Here is an 18,599-nt window from a genome sequence, read left to right as displayed (position 1 = left end):
GGATCTGAAAACAAAGCAGACAAGATTTGTTAAGCGGAGAACAACAATCACGTCGGACAAGCAAAATCCAAACGTTGTTGCCTAGATACGGTAACTAAAAAGGACACGACATTTGTTTAATCGATAGAAACAAGTAAAAATGGCTTCGGAGGAAGTGAGTGGCAAGCGAGAACAGATAAAACTTCCTCATTTACCCGATTATTTAGTAAATTGTGTGGATTTCAAACGCGAAATGGTAAGATTGGATTATACAGCCGATCAATTACAAAGAGCGTGTCACGAAGTGGAGGAAAGGCGGAGAAAAATGAGAGACGGTCTCAGACGGGAATCCGACGACGTAGCTGCACGAGCTCACGCGTGTCATCAACGTCAACTACGAGACGACCAAGAAACTCTCGAATTACAAAAAAAGGGTAGGCTCATGGCTGAGCGTAGACGAATACTAGAATCCGAACTCCAGACCAGTCGAATGCTTTATCAGGAATTGATTCGCAAGCGAGCAAAACTAAAACATTGGCTTGACGGTCTTGAAGAGCATCGATCCTTTCTCAGTGAAATTATATCTCACAAGGTTTCACCACGAACTCCAAGAAGCGCACGACAGTCCAGGTCGACGTCAACGTCAAGGGACGAGGAAGACAAGATCGTGGAAGTAATGCAAAATCCTATTTTGATTCGTTGCCGCTTGGCTCACAAGGAACGCAATGTTATCGCCCAATCACGTATGGTTTTCCAAGCATGCCAACTGATGGATCGTTGTTGCGGCTCCGCAATCGAAAAGAATGAAAGCAATGTTGGCGTGGAGAATTTAGAAAAGATAACGCATCCCTCTCGATTGAATTTCAATAGAGGAGGAGGATTGCAATCTGGTTTAAATGACCAAATATTTGCCATAATTCATCGGTAAAACTACGAAATAGACAATGGCATTTAATTTAAATAACGAGGCAGCATTCTGTTAATTTTTTACCTATAGCATGTACAAGCAATTCATCGCTCCCAAAAGTAGCAGTTGTGATCCGTTAGGTAATTTGGCCGCTCTGGAACGTTACGCTTACTACGTCTTGCAAATGGTTGATGCTTGCGACCCTGCCATGCTCAAGAAAATCATAGCCAAAGTAGTGATTGACAAGAAAAAGACTATGGAACAAGAGAAAGCAAAGCGAGAAGCAGCTCATCGGGCGGAGCGTGAACGTAAAGCGCAGGCCAACGCCATGTCGGCTCCGTCGCAATTTAAGAGAGTAACAGTCGTCAACCGCAATCTAACGCGAGGCACCGCTCGATTTGCGGCACCAGGCAGTAAACCGACTACTGATTCCCGAGAGGAAGTTGAAATTGCTCCGGACGACGAGCTTCTCTATCTCTTCCGGCTGCAGCTGTGATCAGTTCAAGACCGGAGTTCAATCAAGATATCATATCAAGTTTTCTTTTCATGTCTTGTAGTTCTGTATAGTATGGAGTACTAAAATTAAATTGTACCATCATCTCGGTTAAGTTTCTTTTTATTTCCGCCTTCCAAACGCGTCTTGATTGCACTTTCTTCAGATCTTCACAAGGCGACTAGTCTTTTACGAAACAAAAGGCAAAAAAACATGAACAAAATTTCGATTACCAAATTCAGAACTGGAGAACACGTGGACACAATATCAACGATCATGCCAGAGTCAACGAGGAGTTTAAAACAGACAACAAACAATGTAGATCATTATGAAAGAAAGACGTTGGCGACTCAATGGTGGGAACCCATTGTGATTGTTACTAATGCCATAGCAACAAATCCAAGAAAGTGGAAGGCGACTTTTGCCATCCTGTCTTTGGAATTTGGCCAGTTCGGCCGGAACCAGCTCAAGGAATGTGACGTGTAAAAAAATCCCGGCCGCAAGGGATTGGAATATCGCGGAGGCGACAGACCCACCGGTACCGGGTGCTTGTTGAACAATCAATCCAAGAAAAATCCCGAGAGGGACAGCCAAAGAAAAAATAAGGATATATTTGACTCCTTGTTGGAGGGTTAATTGCTGTTTGGCCATCGTAATTCCAACTGAAAAAGCGATGAGGGCTTCATGAAACACGATTGCAAAAAACAGGTGGAAAATTTTCATTTGATCTGTTTGCAAGCCAAGGGCCATGCCTTCAAACATCGAATGAATGCTGATGGCCATATAAAGCAAAGCTAAACGAAGGGTTCCCCCTGATTTGTTCTTGAGAATCATTTCAACTTGATGGTGGCTACAGTTTGGTCCTGCTTGGGGTATTTTTCCAGGACTAAGTGATTCATCACTATCTTCTTCTTTGAAAGTGACCATGGGGACATTTTGGTAGATCCTTGGAAGGCTGACATCTTTCAGAATAGAAGGACTCTCTGGTGAGACTACTTCCAACGGTTTTTTCCCAAGCAATTGTTCAGAAGCACTTTCATCTCTAACCGTCTTGTAGTAATTCAGTTTACTTGATCTTTCTGTCTCGTCCAGATTTTGAGGAATGTCCCAGGTCCCCTTCTGTAAGTTCTTGGATTGTTGACATTGCAGGATAAGTTGTTCAACTGACATGATAAGGAAGAAGCCTAGTATACAAGTAAACTCTGCCGCAGGAAAGTCAGTTGAAATATTAAGGTCTTCAAGTACTTTCCTTGTTTTATCCTGGGCATATGGAAGAAGGCCTAAAAAGCACATTGCAATGAAGACACCCCCGGCCATACAATTACAGAAAGACATTATCCGTTCGGTGCCACGGCTAAAATTGCAATCCTTTGATGATTTCTTGGCAACAATACATACAGGGATCAGGGCGCATATTGTCATAACAATATAAACGATCAGAGCAGTAACCACCAGCAATACTTGGCTATCCATCTTTAATTGCTAGGAAGTGATTTTAAGGGAAAGTTTTGTCTTTAGAATTATCTTTGTTATAAATCGCTCTTCACAATCACCAGACCAGATGCCAGTGACCGTGTACGTTCACTCTGTATAGGAAAAACTCGACTACTTGAGACAACGACACTTGAAAACACTTCTCTTGCGCCTTGAGCGAAAAATTAACAGAGCTCGGTCAACACCCTCTGTCGGCCAATTTGTATTTTTGTTATGTTCGATCTTCTGCTCTCGTTTTACTTCCTGCTATAGCTACGACAATAATTCTATGGCAACTGAATGTGATGAATTCTCCTACCTTCAAAGTTTTCGAGACACGTATTCTTGGTAAGAAGCTGGCACTATTTAAAAAAACCAATTCCACAGAGAACAAGATAAAGCCGTCTCAAACCCTCAATGTCACAATGTTATACTTGCTGAGCAGACTAGAATATGTCGTCAACATTTTATCAAACCCTGGTTGCCTACTTTAATAAAAAATTCACAATCAAAACAAAAAACAACTAATCATGTTTTATTTAAGAAACAAAGTTAATTTAAGCTACAGGCAAAAGTTTCGAAAATCAGCAATCGTTAGACAAAAGACAAAATCGAATGATATTACATCTTTCCTTTCCATCGATGTGGCAACATTCGAATAATTTATTTAGAATAATATCACGGCCATCTTTCGAGAAAAGACGTGGATAAAGATAAGGGATTATTACTTGAAAACTTTTAAGAGTTCGTTCTGAGGACGTAAAAAGTGGGAAGAAAGTGATCTTTGCTTAAGCACCATGACAATTTTGCCCAAAAAGAAGTCAACGCAATCACGCTCGGAATCCGAATCTAATACTGATGGATCCCCTCTTCAACATCTCTCAGTTGGAAACAATAGCCATCTGACACATATTGGGCCAGTTCCTCAGGTAAAATAGCGTTTCTGAGATTTCGCCTTTCAGTAAAGCTTTATTAAGCGGTTTCTCAGTAAAATTCCTGTCCACAAATTCCAAACTAAATTCCTGTCCACAATTGTCATTCGAGACAGTCAATCAAAATGGCTGGTCCCAGCTGGGATACCATGTATATATAAAAAGCAAATGGTGCTTTGTTCATTACACCCTTGCCATATAGTCAGTACTGATAGGGGAAAAATTTAATAGTACAGATTTATATAGTGCTCACAAACCCTTAATGTTTGTAATTCTTTATGACTATTGTTTACATATTTCTTCATAGGTTACAGAACCATTGAATGTGGCCAGACTCTCTGGAAGAACATCATCTAGCCATACTCATAGCCATGGGCACAGTAGCCAGTCATCATCTCGATATGAAGATTATGATCTGGAAAGTGGTCCTAGTCAAACAAAGAGAAGAATGAGAGTTAGCCCTCACAGGTATTAATTCAGTTTTAAAAGAACCATAGTTGGTTGAGATCTGAAAACTTTATTAATGTTATTCAGAGCGGTTCGTCCTAAGCACAGAGATAGAAATTCATCAACATCAGCCATACCTAGCACTAGTTCTGCTATACACAGTGTTGCTTCTTCATCAAGCTCAGGGAGTTCTCCCACACCAAGTCACGCTGTGCCAGAAGCTTCATCCTCCTATCACGAAGATGAATCAGGAAGTGGATACAACAGTGGGGATGAATATGGCCCAGCTAGATCTTCGTCTTCAAATGTTCCTGTTTCTGAAGAAGAATGGGAACAGGTATTTAATAGTAACACATTCTTGGCATTGCCCTATTTTTTTTTTTTTTTTTTTTTATTTATTTATTTTTTTTTCTTGTTTATTTATTCATTATTATTTTTTTTTTCTGGCATTCAGAAGGAGAGATGGTTCGAGAAAAAGATGCGGAAGCGAGGTTATATTATCAAACGCATGGGTGAAGACGGAGCATGCTTATTCCGTGCCGTCTCAGACCAGATTTACGGTGATCAAGAAATGCACTCAATGGTTCGCAAACATTGTATGGACTATATCGTAAGTAACTTTTATGTTGTATTCCGACAAAGTTATTGAGATGATGGATACATTTTTTTCTTCTCTCGTTCATCTGGTTTTCTAATAGGATGCCAATGGAGACTACTTTTCGCAGTACATGACTGAAGATTTTGCCGCGTACGTGAGCAGAAAACGTTTGGAAAACGTACACGGGAATCACATCGAAATGCAAGCTATGAGCGAAATGTACAATAGACATATTGAAGTCTTCTGCTATAGTGTTGGTATGTCTTCATCAATTTCTTTGTCATTAATTACTAATGTCAATATAAACTCTTGTAGATCCCATCAACATTTTCCATGGTAAACATCAAACCGATGATGAACCCATTCGATTGTCCTATCATCGTGGAGTGCACTACAACAGCCTGGTTGATCCGTACAAAGCAACTGTGGGAGTAGGCCTTGGTTTACCCGGATTTGTTCCTGGTCAAGCTGATAAGAAGTTAATGGGAGATGCTATGAGGCAAAGTGAAGAAACACTAATCGAACAAGCCATGTTAGAAGATAAGGTTAAAGCTACGGATTGGGAAGCAACCAATGAAGCTATCGAAGAGCAAGTGGCCCGTGAAAGTTACCTTGACTGGCTCAGAGAAAATGAGCGGCGAAGTCGGCAACAGCAGCGTACTGGTCATTCGGCAACCACATCTTCAAATGCCTGCGAGCTTCGTTCACCCCGCACAACTGCGACGACGTCTTCTACTGCACGCAATTCGCCAAAACCGTCCTTTGTAGAGCATCAGCGAAAGTCCCCAAATGCTTCTCCGAGAGCGTCAACGTCACGCAGCGTTACCACATCTAGTAGTCGAGATGGCTCTTCGACCAGCCCTATCGCATCGCCTGCTGCAGGAACATCAAATTCGGTCACGGTGAACTCGAGCAAACCTGATTGGGGACTTGGCCCAGGTTTTGAATTAGCTGAAACAGCTTCATTTCTCGGACAGTTGCCACCCGATATGTTTGGTAAGGGATGTTGGTTTCATGAAAAGTTTTCAGTATAATTGAGGTGTAAATTTGCAAAAGGTTTAGCGGATTGGGAGGATGCCGGACTTTTGGCTCAGGTGTTAGCGGCATCTCAACAAGAGTATCTGGATAAGCTGAAAAAGGGCCGGGAACCTATCGATGAGACGAAAGATAGTCCCAAAGAACAGCAAGAAGAAAAGCCGGTTGATCAGAGTAGTCGCGACAGTATGATGGCAGATCCATCCAGCGACCTGACCACTGCGAACGGAACTAACAATAGTTAACCCAGACTCAGTTGTTTTGTTTACGTACTGTCTTTCTTATCTTTTTCCCCCGTCAGTCGCAGGGAGTTAAAGAGGCGTGTACCAGAGGAGGAGCCAAAAGAAAGGCATTTTTTTCCATGCAAAATTGCTAATCTTTGATTCTTGCGGTCTACATTTAGACCTGCAGTGACGTCTGACTGACACAATTGGATTGAACTTTCCCTCATACTTGTCTCCTCCAGCGCCCATGCTCGCAAACTGGCTGCCAAATCATGTAAAAAACAAAAAAAAAGGGAATGTCATCCGCGTTTGAAATCCAGTGAAGCAAGAAAAAAAATCACTTTATAAAAAAAGTAAATTGTAATCATTTGTTACACAGCTTTCCTGTCAAAATAGCCGCAGATGCCCCCCTTGCCCTGGTGCCTTTTGAGTATCTTTCGTCGTGGTTTTCCATTTCGTTTTGCGGATGCTGGAACTAACTAACGTCTCCCCCGTACCTTGGCAGCAGCTGATGTGATGGCCATAACTCGCACTATTTTTTTCTCGTTTGTCACGTTTCTTCTGTTTTTGTTTTCGTTTAGCTTTTTCTGGTAGTTATAAGATAGAACCACGTCTAGCCATTTCCGTCTGTTGAAAGCTAAATCATATGTTTCCTTGTATCACTGACCTCTTGGGCTTTTCATGTGTTTGTTTTAAATCTCTTTCTTCCCTGTTTCTGCTCTTGACACTAAACTTAGTGTCAATGGGAAAGAAGATCAACTGCTTTCTTCTTCATATCTCACCCGTGTACTGCAGATATAAATCTATTTGATGATGACGAAAAATTTAAGAAAATGAAAGAGACAACAAAATTAAGCTATATGCAAATATAATAAGGAAACTTACCGTCAGCCAGTACTATATTCTACTTGTTTTTACGCCTACTCGCATACTACATTTTTCGTTTTAAAAAATTGAGAGAAATCTAATGCAGCAAACTATTTGATGAATATGTAGAGCAGAGCGTTTGGAGGAAATGGTTACGGCCGATTTTCTTTTTTACGTAAGACGACCATGTGCCACGGTCAGCACAGTAAGAAATGAGAAAATCCTATATATTTTTTGGGCCAGAGAGGGCATGAATTCAGTCCGCTTTTGGCTCGAAAATGCGGTTGGAAAGAAAACATAGGGGATAGGGGAAACTGTATAGACCAGGTCTAGCTTATTTCTGATTGGTGACTTTCCAAGTTAACGTCACAGATCGGCCATATTGAAAAAAGCTAACACTAGAGGGACCAAGAAGCAGTGGCGCCCTCGACGGTCAGACAAGAGAATTTCCAGTCTTTTATGTGTGGCCTGAAGAGTGTGGTGTGTCCGTGATTTCGGCGTTTGGGTCCGGTCGACGACACTTCTCCCACCCTAAAAAAAAAGAAAAAAACTCTAAGAGTGTGTGTATGTGTGTGTGTGCGAGTGTGGTGGGGCCAAAGAAGGAATTTCTCGTTGCACACACTCTGTCGTCAAAGAAGTCCGACATTTTGGGTTTTTCTATCGCCTTGGTTTTTAGTCTTCTCAGTTTTAACCTCACCAGCCAGATGACCCAAAATTAGTTATTTGTGTCGACCCTGTGAAGGTAAAGAAACGCCACACAGTTATGTGCATGTGATGCTTGGTTTATGGAAAAAATCTACGGCCTGTATGGGTTCTCTTTGTGTCTGTCTGTGTTTAGAGGGTGGATGGATTCCCAACTCGACGGAGCCATGGTGAGGGGGTGGGAAGGGGGGAAGGAAATAATATGGGGGAGGGGTGGAGGGGACCAGACACAAAAAATACCCCCTCTAGAAAAAAGGAGATGGGAAGGGGGATAGAAAAAAACATGGCGGGTGAAATTCTAGATATATAGTTTTATTTTTAAAGAAAGACTAGGCCCTTGTGTTGCCTACGGGGTTTTTATGCTGTTTTGTTCTCGACGATGGTCAATTGTTTCTGTTTGGACGCTTTAGAAAAAGGAGGTTTTTTGGAGATTTTTTGACACTGATCATCTGCCTTTGTCTTTCAGGACCATTTTCTATCAAGGATAACCACACCAACACAAGAAATCGCCGATGGGATCGGTACAACAGAAGCCACCACACCAAAAGTCAACAGCCAACCAGACAGTGCCCATTGCTGTCACAAACTTTTGTTGTACCAGCTCGGGCTCTGATTGTGGTTAATAGCCAACCCAATCACTTGCAGAACCACACACTACTAGGCACGGCAGAAGAGAATGCTTGTGTGATCAGTCAAGAAAGAAAGTGGAGCCATGATCAGGCTTCTGTGATAGAGCCTTTTTCTTCTCACAACCAAAAAGGCTCGAGGTTGTGTTCCTGTTCTTTTTGTGTATGTCCCATTACAACCCAGAATCATTTATTCTGCCTGTGCCCATCACTCAAAAAGTAGATAGGAATAAGCCAGGCTAAAGGTAGCCCTAGCTGTTGTGTGTTGGGGGAAAAGGGTGGGTGTTGTGTGTGTGGGTTAGTTTGGCGATGTCGCTGGGCTATTTCATGAACACGCGCTGGGGCGGACTGGCGGCAGCCGTAGCGGCACAGCAAGCAAGCAACGACGAAATCAACGCTCTCAATCCATCGGCCATCCCGCATCACTATACGGAGGAAAACAGCAATCCATTCGCCTTCACGTTGCCCTACGGCGCCCCATTATCGATTGCCGGCGCTTATCCTCAGCACCACAGCGGTGGTAGTGCCACAACGGGAAATAACGGTGTTCCAACCTATCATCATCAACAGCAGCAACAACAGCACCACCATCATCATTCGCACAACTCATTTGCGCCTTCCGTAGAACTTGGAGCCGCCTTGGGTCTTGCGGGTGGACCGTTGGATCCTCTCCGTCTGACTTCTCCTTCTATGCCACACCTCTGTGGTCTCGACGAGAGGACGATCGGACATTTCAAATCTCTCTATCCTCCTCCGCCATCTCTGAGTGGTGTAGGCCAGATCGACGATTCCTCGTCGATGCTGTGGCAACCACATCAACAGTCTCTACCCGTCGCTGTGCCTCCTCATCACTCTCTACCTCTACCCACTTCGTCGTCCAATACTCATCCATCGTTGAATTCGTTGGGTAACAACGGACAACAACAACATTTGAACGCTCATCCACCGCAAGGAGTTGCTCTGTTGCCCATTTTGACTCCACACGTTCAATCATCCGAAATGCCTAGTGACAGTCCACCGTCTCAGCAACAGCAGAGCTCTTCGTCTGGTAGTAAGAGCAATGGAACGGGTAATGGAGTAGTTACGAAACCCAAAGCCAAGCCACGACAGCCGGAGGAGGTGCTCAAGTACTTCAGCAACGTCCTGACTCCGTACGAATGCCAGGAGATTCTCAACTACCCTCATGTCTACTTCATCGGCGCTATGGCTAAGAAGCGGCCTATTCTGTCAACGCACAACTCGGGCTATGATGACGAACAAGATTCATACATCCACGTCGTCCATGACCACGTGGCCTACCGCTACGAAGTACTCAAAGTCATTGGCAAGGGCAGCTTTGGCCAGGTGGTGAAAGCTTACGACCACAAGAACCACGTCTACGTGGCATTGAAAATGGTCCGCAACCAACCCCGTTTCCATCGACAAGCCCAAGAGGAGATTAAAATCCTGGAGCATTTGAAAAAGCAAGACAAGGATAACAAAATGAATGTTATTCATTTGCACGATTGTTTCGTTTTTCGCAATCATGTCTGCATCACCTTTGAACTGCTCTCTATCAACCTTTACGAGTTGATTAAGAAGAACAAGTTCCAGGGCTTCAGCCTGCAGCTGGTCCGCAAGTTCGCCCATTCGCTTCTTCAGTGTTTAGAGGCCCTCGCTCGCAACCGCATCATCCATTGTGATATGAAACCTGAAAATGTCCTACTGAAACAGCAGGGTCGCAGTGGCATCAAAGTTAGTATATATTTCTTAAATGTAATTATTTATCTTTTTTCCATGTCTCTTTCTTTCTCCACCCACCACTACCACCATGAGTTCATTTCTTTCTTTTTTTGAGGGGGGAGGGGGGATGTAATGGTCGGTCGGATGAACTGGACGGCGTTGGTTGCGTGCCGGGAGTACACGGAATAGAAACGGGACCCTTGGGAAAGAAACCGAAACGTTCTCACTAGGGACTCAAAAGACGAAAAAATATAGCGGGATGATGGAAATTTTCGATTAACTGTGTTCCGGGTTCGATGGAAAACCGCGCGCGCGTTATTTTTTATTGTGTGAGGAAAGGGCTTCATTTCTAGTTGGTAACTTTATTCGATCCGCATTGTTGAAGAGCAATAGACCCTCGAAAAAGAAACACTTCCGTTGGCCGAATATTGTCTACAGGTCTACATGTAAATATAGTCTCTTCGTCGTTCTAATTTGAAGGATTTTTATGGCACACGGGGTTCATTATCTCGGGGGGGAAGGAGGGAGAAAGAGAGAGAACGGAGACAGCGAAAGGAAGGTTTCCTTGTGACACTGCCGATCGATTTTCTCCGTTGGGTTGTCCAGTCTCTGCGCAGCACGCGCAACTTGATCGAAGCTGCGTATCCCAATCATACGAAAAATGTTTTTCTTAAGGAAACGGCCATTTTCTGTATATTTCACGTGTGAAAGAAGAAAAAGAGAGGGGAAAGAACTCCCAAAGATTTGAGACTAGGGCCACTTGGACAAAAGAAAAAGATGTTGGAAGAGAGGGGGTGGTGGAGTGAGTAGTGATGGTGGGATTTAAATCATAAATATTCCCCCTTTCTCAAAGACGAATCCGCCTCTATGGGTTCCTTGTTCCCAGGAAACACTTTGACCTGCACTGACCCTAGAAGGGGCTGCCGACTGGTTCCGTGGGGCTTTTGCTTTTTCTTACCCATTGCTTCCCAGCACATTGGGTCAGCCACCTGGTGTGGGTTTGCCAACCCTCGTCTTCTTCCTTTCTCCCTTTGTTGAGGCTTTCTTGAGCCCAGCCAGCTGTGTAGAAAGAAAGCCGAGGAGGAGTAAAAGAGAGAAGAAAAAAATGGACACCAACAGGTGCAGGAAGAAGAACAGGCTTAAGCAAGACAAAACTTGAAGAAACTGGCGGCGAGCTGTTGCCGTGTGCGCTGCATACGATGATGATAAAAGAGAAACCATTTCTTGGTTGCCAGCTTTCACGTTTCTCTTTGGTGGAAGCGCCTCTTGGCCGTGACAACGAATGAGATTGTTAAAAGAAGGGGGAAAAATCAGATGTGGCTCCTGTTAAACTGGAGATAGGCTTGTTTTTGCTGCCACTTGGTTCATTGTGATTTTCTTAATTGGAAAGTGAACTGCACTCGAGGGTTGTCTGCAGCGCTATACAAGCCTGGGAACCGGCGTCACAGTTCAAGGGCGGTCATTTGTGGCGCCGATTGGGGAACGCTTGGAGCAGCAGCAAGTCGCATACTTCTTTTTTTCTTTTTTCTCTCCATTTTGCCAGTTTTTGAATGTATCATATTTGCTGTGTATTGGCGCTTTGGATCAGTAAAGATAGTATTATTCCAGTATTCGGTTGGTCGAACTTCGTGAAGGGCACAAAAAAATGTTTCAAAGAATATATGGTGGCCATGAAGTTGTGCGCCCCAGCAAAGTCTCGCACCCCTCCTAAAGCCTCGAGACTTTCACTGTACACAACGTTGCCATGCCAAGAAGACGGAGCCGCCCACTCCAACCTTGGAAGCTTGGAATTATTCTTCTGGTTTCTTATTCCCTGTTTTTTTCCCCTGCCTTTTTCATTTTTCCCCTTCTCTTTGGACTTCTATTCGTCTTGGACAATCAACCGTCCAGGCAGATCCCAACTTCCCCCACCTCCTCGTTGACCTATATTGAAATGGTCAATGATAAAAAAAAACCGACGACGATCTTGTTAGTCCATTGCTGAATGAGGTCGGGAGCGTCATCGAGCCACAAGAAACACATTAAGGTGCTTCCGATTCGTGTGAATGATTTTTTGTTTGTCTGTATTTTTTTGCTAAAAAAAAAAATAGAACAGGGCCACTGCCAAGGAGGTGCAAAAAGAAGAGAACGCAATATAACGCCATCTTTGTTGTCAGGTGTGTTGTGTACTAGTGGTCGGTTTGGAGGCACGAAGCTTCCGCCTTGGTCGAGTTCCCGATTTGGAACTCTTCATTTCCTGTGCAGCCTTTTTAATCAACAACGTCTGCTTGATTTTAAATAGAGAAAAAAAAGGCTCTTGTTTTCCGTCTGCTACTTTTCTGACGCATCTGGCCGTCTATTTAGGGTGTTTGGAGCTCACATTCAGTAGCTGCTAGCCTCTTTTACCAGCCACTTGAATAGAAAAAGAAAAAAAAGGCGATCTTAGAATGTTATCGAAAAGTTTGCAATGCACGACATCATTCTCTTCGATGAGTCCAGTGGTTTTGTTAGTCTTCGAGATTCGCGTGATCTGATAAGAACTGGTTCTTTTGTCACTTGGCAACCTTGTTGCTAATCGATTCAGTTCCCAATTGTAATGTAATCTTGGTAATTACAATCAAGCAACTCCAGTTGAGTAGTTCCTTGTGTTCTCTCATATTTACGTTTCTCTTCGTTTTCTCTTTCTTCCCATCCCGTTCCTGTAGGTTATCGATTTTGGCTCGAGTTGCTACGAGAACCATCGGGTCTACACGTACATCCAGTCGCGCTTCTACCGAGCTCCCGAAGTCATTCTGGGCCTGCGCTACGGCCTTCCCATCGACATGTGGTCTTTGGGGTGCATCCTGGCTGAGCTCCATCTCGGATACCCTCTTCTTCCCGGCGAGGACGAATCGGACCAACTGGCCTGCATGATTGAATTACTGGGCATGCCGCCACCGAGGCTCATCGAGCAATCAAAACGAGCCAAAATGTTCTTCAGCTCCAAGGGATACCCTCGCTATTGCATGGCCACGACGAGGCCGGACGGAACCATCGAGCTGCAAGGCGGGTCGTCTAGACGAGGTAAACCGCGTGGGCCACCCGGTTACCGGAGTTTGGCCACAGCCCTTAAAGCCAAAGGACAGGGATACAAGGCCACCACCGCCAACAGTGCAGCCAATGCGGCCACGAACGGCATCAGTGCCGCCGAGTGGTCCGAAGATGAAACGCTCTTTGTTGACTTCATCTCGCGATGCCTTGACTGGGATCCAGAGACCCGTATGACTCCGGATGAGGCCTTGCGGCACGGCTGGCTTAGACGCCGCTTGCCACGAACACCGGCCAAATCGACGGCCGTTGAGAGTCCGGCTAGACAAGCGCCTTGGCGGACGTCGAGTACGGGCAGCGTAGGTAGCGGGACCAATAGTCTTGGTGGAGGTCCCGGTGGCGGTAATGGCGGTTGCATCAGCGACCGTTCCAGTGGTGGAACTGGAGACCTGATGGTCCTTGGTGATACGACTTCATCAAATGGGACAACAGTCATGGTTCAACAGTCTACATCTTCGGTTGGTACGTCGACCTCGGCTGCCGGGAGTAGTCAACAACAGCAACAGCAACAACAGAATGGAGGAGGAGCTTGGCCACCGGTGACGACCCGGGTTTTTATGCGGACCCGACGAGCTGCCATGAACGAAGCACTAGCTTTGGCAGGCCAAGGAAGCTCTTCGGCAACTGCTTCTGGCGGCATGTCTGTGGCGACCAAATTACCCCACAGCGGCAGTACCGGCTCTTTAGCTTCTACACTGACGGGTCCAGCGGCAGCGGCCGGGCAAAGACGATACTCTACCCGGTTACCCGTCATTGATCACTCGTGCTACCCAAACGGGGTTTCGTCCTAAAACCCCGGGGAGGGTTTTTTGGACCGAAAGTTTTTACCCCACCTCCCTCGCCCCTATACAAAACACCAATCTCTTTAAACTATTCTTCTTTGTTTTTTTGTTTTTTGGTTTTTTTTTCTTTCTTTCGCGCTCTCGGTTTCATCTTCTCTCTGATTTTTACTTGATATGTATTTTACCCCGGCATTCTCATTTCACGCGACATGGACGAAACATTCGTCGTGAGAAGCCATCGACAGCATATGCGTCCTCCCTGTACGCTTGACTTTGTGTCTCGTCAACTGTCTTTCTCCCCCCTCCCCCTACGCATCTATTTCGAGGAGCAGCAAACGATAAAAGTCATCAGCCGTTGTCGACTTCTTGTATTACCCTGTTTTCGGAATTGTTTTTCCTTTCTGTGGAAAGCAAAACACTCAAGGGTAAGGAAGAACGCAGAAATCTCTTATTTCGCTAGTGCACGCTTACTTTGAAGAAGATGAAGAAGATGAAGAAGAAAAAAGAACGAAGAAGAAGAAGCTGAAAACGGACTGTCTCTATCTCCTTATCAAATTCTGATCTCCGCGGATCGTTGACGAATTGTCTTGCTTCTTATTTCAACTCCCGAACGAGGCATGGAACGTCACACTAGGGTGGGCTAAAAAAAAAAAAACGGATTGAAGAAGGCGACGACGAAATTTTTTTAAAAAGCAGAAGCTCTCTTCCACACCCACTCGCTCATTCGTGATGATCTCTCGCTCGCGTTGTCTGCAAGGATATCGCTGAGGAAGTTTAGGTTCCTCCGGGTGGTTACAAACAAAATAAAAATAAGACACATAATTATAGAAGGGAGATTTGGGAATGTTGCTCATTCATTGATTCTGGACTAGTTTTCACGTTTTTACTATTGTTTTTTTCTTTCTGTTTGTTTGTTTGTTTTTTTTTCATATTTTTTCCTATTTCTTTCATTTCCTTCTTTTCTTTTCAATAGTTTTTTTTTTTTTTTTTTTTTTTTGTGTGTGTACTGTGTTGGGTCGAAGTTCTGTCTTTGGACGTCGCCATATCAACACGCAAAAAAAAAAAAAAAAAAAAAATCTTAAAAGAAAAACAAATTTATTTAAAAGAAAAAGACAAAAAAAAAAGAACGGAATTATTTAGTGACATTTGGGCGATTACCTTTGACCAGAGCCAAACAAAAGTGCAGAGACGGCAAATAATCTGTAGTTTCTCTCCACAACATTCTCTCAGAATGATTTTTTTTTTTTTTTTTAATTTGCATCCCTTTCCCAATATTTTTAATGATTTGGTCGATGAGAGCAACGGTCCCATTGTAATTTGCCCATCTTTTGTTTCAGAAAAAAAAACTCGTTTCGATTGGCGACTCACGTTATGACACCCGCAACAGGAACAAGTGTAGCATTGTTTAGAATGTCCATTATAGTTTTGTTGACAAACATGATTCCTCTCCGAACGTTCTCTCTGCTTCTTCTTGTACACGTGAGAGAAGAAACGTATTATTTCATACCATTTGATTTGGATCCTCGCATACAGAGAAGGAATACCGTCGCTCAGCAAATAGTTGATCGCACCTCGAGGGGAAAATATGTTTTCTCTTTCAGTGCCCAGCGTCATTGCGTCCTCGTCGGTTAAAACCGTTGTCTCTTTTCGGTCATGAAGCTGCCGTGGCGAAATGTTAGTTTCCCCGAGCACGGAAAAAGCCACCGATCATTCAGGGTCTTCGGAAGGATCTTGAAAAATTCGCGGAGGGGAATCATACACGCAATTCTCCCCCAGCAGAAAGCATCTGTCTCTTCTCTCCAAACTTGTTCCGTAGTCCTCGTTGTCATGACCAAAATGCATCGTAGTAAGCTTTATTGCGTTGTTCACTTCTCACTCTCGCTAGAGATCCGAAAATCATCTTGCCCCGACCGTCGACTCTCGCTGTCCTTCTCTATCCATCTCTCTATTTCTTTCTCTCTATGTGTATTTGTTTATGTTTTTTTTAATTGATGCTCTGTCGTGTGCGTGCGTATGCGTGAAAGTGCCGAGTATCGCTATTGCTACTGCTGCTCTAATGCTGTGTGTTTGGCCTTGTATTTTGGACGATAGTAATGAAGTGAATGACTGATTGTGTCACAATGTCTTGTGGGCTTCAAACCAATTTTTCCCTCATGTTTCCCATCTCTCTACGATTCTCTTTTGTGTTCCTCCTCGTATGTTAGTATTGAACGTGATTTTAAGTCGACAAGACAGCGAAAAGAAAAAAAAACTCGTAAGAATCACCTGAATTTTTATTTTTGATGAATACTGCATATAAACGCACCAAGAGAGACATATCCAGTTGGTTGGTTGCAGGAAAGAGGTGATACGCACTTCATCGATTAGCCGAACGACGTCATGTGATCCGCTCCCGATTCAGATAAAAACTGGGTTAAGGTTGGTCGATGATCTATTTATTCCTGGCCGCTCAGGGTCGAAAGTTTGTCAAGTTTCAAATTATATTTGTTTATTATGCGTGGAATAACTTGGACTGGCGACAGGTTTAATTTTTCAAGCTCATCGCGACAAAGGTTCGACGCCCTTTTTTTTTTTTTTTTTTTTTTAATTTCGAGTGGGATTATTGTTGGCGTAAGTAGTCTGACTCACCAGTGAGAATTAGTCATGTTTTCTTTTTCTTCCAGGGAACCAATAACTCAGAGCATATAGTTGCAGTTTTTGGTTCTGGCTGTACACCTTGTCGGCAGGGAGACAATTCCCGAGAGAATGTTCTTATTGTCTTCTCTTTTTTATTTATTTTTTTTCGTTTTCAGAAAGCAGTCAGACCGGATGAGAAAGAAACTAACTTGACCGCAGCTTTATGTCGTTTGACGACCTTGATGCCAATCGTGCATTGTGAAGAATACAGGCGTGAATCTATCCAAGAAGGTCCTTCACCATGGAATGAATTATATCCGGCTGACATTCTTTCACTTGTCTACCAGACGGCCGACGAGGTTTTGATTAGGGTCTGAACATTGAAATTAGGATTTATCCTGTACATCAAGGCAAGAAGAAAAAGGAGAGAACGCGTATTCGAAACAAATGAATTTGGCCTACCTATGCATGGCGTGACTTCATGGGAAGGGAGTGAACGGTTTCATTCATTCGCCTTTTTTCTTTACTTTATTTTTTATTGTTGCCATTGGTATCTGATCAAATGAAAGTCGTTGATTCGATTCGTGCAACATTCGTGTTGCAGGTAAACTTTGCCGTTCCGGTATAGGGACAGACGAAATCGAAAGCAGCCGCTCGTGTTTGACATGAGACGGCCCCTTGCCCTAAATCAGACACGAAACAAAATGAAATCCAATAGAAAGAAGAGAATCGAAAGAAGAGAAGAAAAGATCCTGTCTGCCGACTTTAATTTCGAGACCAACAGAGAAAGTTTTGACCAAGAAACGACGTCAGATCTCTCCGAGAGAAGGTCACGATGAGTCAAGACTTTCTTTGCTCTCTCTGCCGGTTTCTTAAATTCTTTCCATCCTGCTAAAAAAAAAAAGGGAAAATATCACCAGTCTCCTCTCTCTTTCTTTCTCTCACAATTTGTGAGGCTCTCCTCTTCGAGAGACGGAGGGGCTCGCTCACTCTTTTGGTTCATCTCTTTCTTCGGTCTCTTTTATTTTAGCTCGACTGTGAGCGTCTGTAGAGGCTTTTATTTTAGGCTCCAGACACGACGTCTGACGACACCCATTCGGTGCGATGGTACCGCCAGCCCAGAGTCTTTAAACTAAAGAAAACAAACATGAAACATGAAATAAAGGTCGAGTATCACACTCGACCCAAATAAGGTTTCCCAATATTTCTCCTGAAGTCCTTACATATGCAGTAGTCCTGGTTCAACACATACGTTGCCATCATGCGCAGTTTCATGTAGTTCACGCAGGGCTTTTCCAACCTTCGCAACATCGTATCAACCCTCTCCAAGTTTAAGTATCGCGTTACAATTTGGTCCGCGCACACACTTCATGTGTCCATCTATTGGCTGTTCTAAGCCATGGCTAATGGACTTAAGAGATTTATTATTATCACGATTTTTTTTTTTTTTTTCATTTTTTGTTTTTATTTTCCAGTTCTCTAATCGAAGTAATTAACAAAAAGTGTATTATACTCACCGAAGTGTACGGAACTAGGACGATCGATGTGCAAGCTGGCGTTTGCGGTTACAATGTATACTACAGTATTCCAATTGTACAGCGTAATAAATAGGAAGAAGGCTCTTGTGGTTTTAGATTTCCCGAATTTCGTAACGGTGACCTGTTTGGACTGCACGGGCTTCCAACGACGAAAATCTATTGGTTTCTCCTGGATTCTAAAATCCAAAGAACTCAACGAATGTTGTTGTCACGTATTGGCAAATATTGGTACCTTGGCTTTGCTTTGCCGGCTGGATATCGATCGTACCCGAAATATACGATTCAGAAACATTATCCTTGATCCTGTTTGACTATACGCAGTTGGGCTTTTGAAACAAGCTCTAGCTTTGAAAAGCTGCATATTTCGCCTTTATTGTCTACCATCATAGACCAAGTTCTAGATGATTTCCAAGCCCTACAAGGAGCTCCAATATTCATACAAGCCTGTAGGGATCGCGTTTCGGTGAGCATTTGGAAGGCCTTGGCTGGTGAACGTTGCACGGGTGGCGATAAAATGTAATGAATGTCTCCCAATCAACGAAGTAGACCTCTGCCTGTGTTCTTGTGTCTTCTTGCCGCGTAGAGAACAAAA

The 18,599-nt window shown here is 43.7% G+C and overlaps 4 protein-coding genes and 1 long non-coding RNA gene across 10 annotated transcripts; 3 read left to right on the top strand and 2 right to left on the bottom strand.

Moving 5' to 3' along the window:
* Positions 1–2: 2 nt before the first annotated feature.
* Positions 3–1,618, top strand: LOC116919751. The gene is made up of 2 exons (XM_032925777.2): positions 3–903; positions 977–1,618. The coding sequence occupies exons 1-2, from the start codon at positions 140–142 to the stop codon at positions 1,380–1,382; spliced, it is 1,170 nt and encodes a 389-aa protein (XP_032781668.2). The 5' UTR covers positions 3–139; the 3' UTR covers positions 1,383–1,618.
* Positions 1,485–3,141, bottom strand: LOC116919752 (zinc transporter ZIP3-like). The gene is given in 2 exon segments (XM_032925778.2): positions 1,485–1,822; positions 1,824–3,141. Coding segments are annotated over 2 exon segments (1,122 nt in total). The 5' UTR covers positions 2,853–3,141; the 3' UTR covers positions 1,485–1,729.
* A 371-nt stretch (positions 3,142–3,512) lies between these two features.
* LOC116919748 (OTU domain-containing protein 5-B) lies at positions 3,513–6,978 on the top strand. 3 transcript variants are annotated; one of them, XM_032925767.2, is made up of 8 exons: positions 3,513–3,781; positions 4,092–4,252; positions 4,319–4,568; positions 4,686–4,841; positions 4,930–5,086; positions 5,145–5,825; positions 5,892–6,104; positions 6,166–6,978. In XM_032925767.2, exons 1-8 carry the CDS (start codon positions 3,650–3,652, stop codon positions 6,177–6,179), a joined length of 1,764 nt encoding a protein of 587 aa, XP_032781658.1. In that variant the 5' UTR covers positions 3,513–3,649; the 3' UTR covers positions 6,180–6,978. The 3 variants fall into 3 exon arrangements, with proteins under 3 accessions (XP_032781658.1, XP_032781657.1, XP_045026886.1); XM_032925766.2 differs by having other exon boundaries at positions 3,514–3,781; positions 5,886–6,104; XM_045170951.1 differs by having other exon boundaries at positions 3,514–3,781; positions 5,886–6,978.
* Positions 6,979–7,394: 416 nt separating this feature from the next.
* Positions 7,395–16,117, top strand: LOC116919747 (dual specificity tyrosine-phosphorylation-regulated kinase 2). Its single transcript, XM_032925765.2, has 3 exons — positions 7,395–7,697; positions 8,124–10,017; positions 12,690–16,117. The coding sequence occupies exons 2-3, from the start codon at positions 8,593–8,595 to the stop codon at positions 13,860–13,862; spliced, it is 2,598 nt and encodes an 865-aa protein (XP_032781656.1). The 5' UTR covers positions 7,395–7,697; positions 8,124–8,592; the 3' UTR covers positions 13,863–16,117.
* LOC116919742 lies at positions 16,109–18,585 on the bottom strand. Of its 4 annotated transcripts, none has more exons than XR_004392032.2 (6): positions 18,240–18,584; positions 17,987–18,183; positions 17,693–17,880; positions 17,460–17,601; positions 16,932–17,357; positions 16,109–16,867 (listed from the first exon to the last, which is right to left on the bottom strand). It is a non-coding gene; the product is annotated as an uncharacterized LOC116919742 (long non-coding RNA). The 4 variants fall into 4 exon arrangements; XR_004392031.2 differs by having other exon boundaries at positions 16,932–17,360; positions 18,240–18,582; XR_004392029.2 differs by having other exon boundaries at positions 16,932–17,601; positions 18,240–18,585.
* Between the last annotated feature and the right edge of the window lie 14 nt (positions 18,586–18,599).

The sequence above is a fragment of the Daphnia magna genome, linkage group LG3, assembly GCF_020631705.1.
Source record: "Daphnia magna isolate NIES linkage group LG3, ASM2063170v1.1, whole genome shotgun sequence".
NCBI classification, from domain to species: Eukaryota; Metazoa; Arthropoda; class Branchiopoda; order Diplostraca; family Daphniidae; genus Daphnia; species Daphnia magna.
This window is presented reverse-complemented; position numbering and strand designations above follow the sequence as displayed.

Coding starts and splice junctions, on each gene's coding strand:
- LOC116919751 (XM_032925777.2), top strand. CDS start 140: ATGGCTTCGGAGGAAGTGAGTGGCAAGCGAGAACAGATAAAACTTCCT. Junction 904..976: donor ATATTTGCCATAATTCATCG/GTAAAACTACGA, acceptor TTTTACCTATAG/CATGTACAAGCAATTCATCG.
- LOC116919748 (XM_032925766.2), top strand. CDS start 3,650: ATGACAATTTTGCCCAAAAAGAAGTCAACGCAATCACGCTCGGAATCC. Junction 4,569..4,685: donor CTGAAGAAGAATGGGAACAG/GTATTTAATAGT, acceptor TCTGGCATTCAG/AAGGAGAGATGGTTCGAGAA. Junction 5,087..5,144: donor AGTCTTCTGCTATAGTGTTG/GTATGTCTTCAT, acceptor AAACTCTTGTAG/ATCCCATCAACATTTTCCAT.
- LOC116919747 (XM_032925765.2), top strand. CDS start 8,593: ATGTCGCTGGGCTATTTCATGAACACGCGCTGGGGCGGACTGGCGGCA. Junction 10,018..12,689: donor AGGGTCGCAGTGGCATCAAA/GTTAGTATATAT, acceptor CCGTTCCTGTAG/GTTATCGATTTTGGCTCGAG.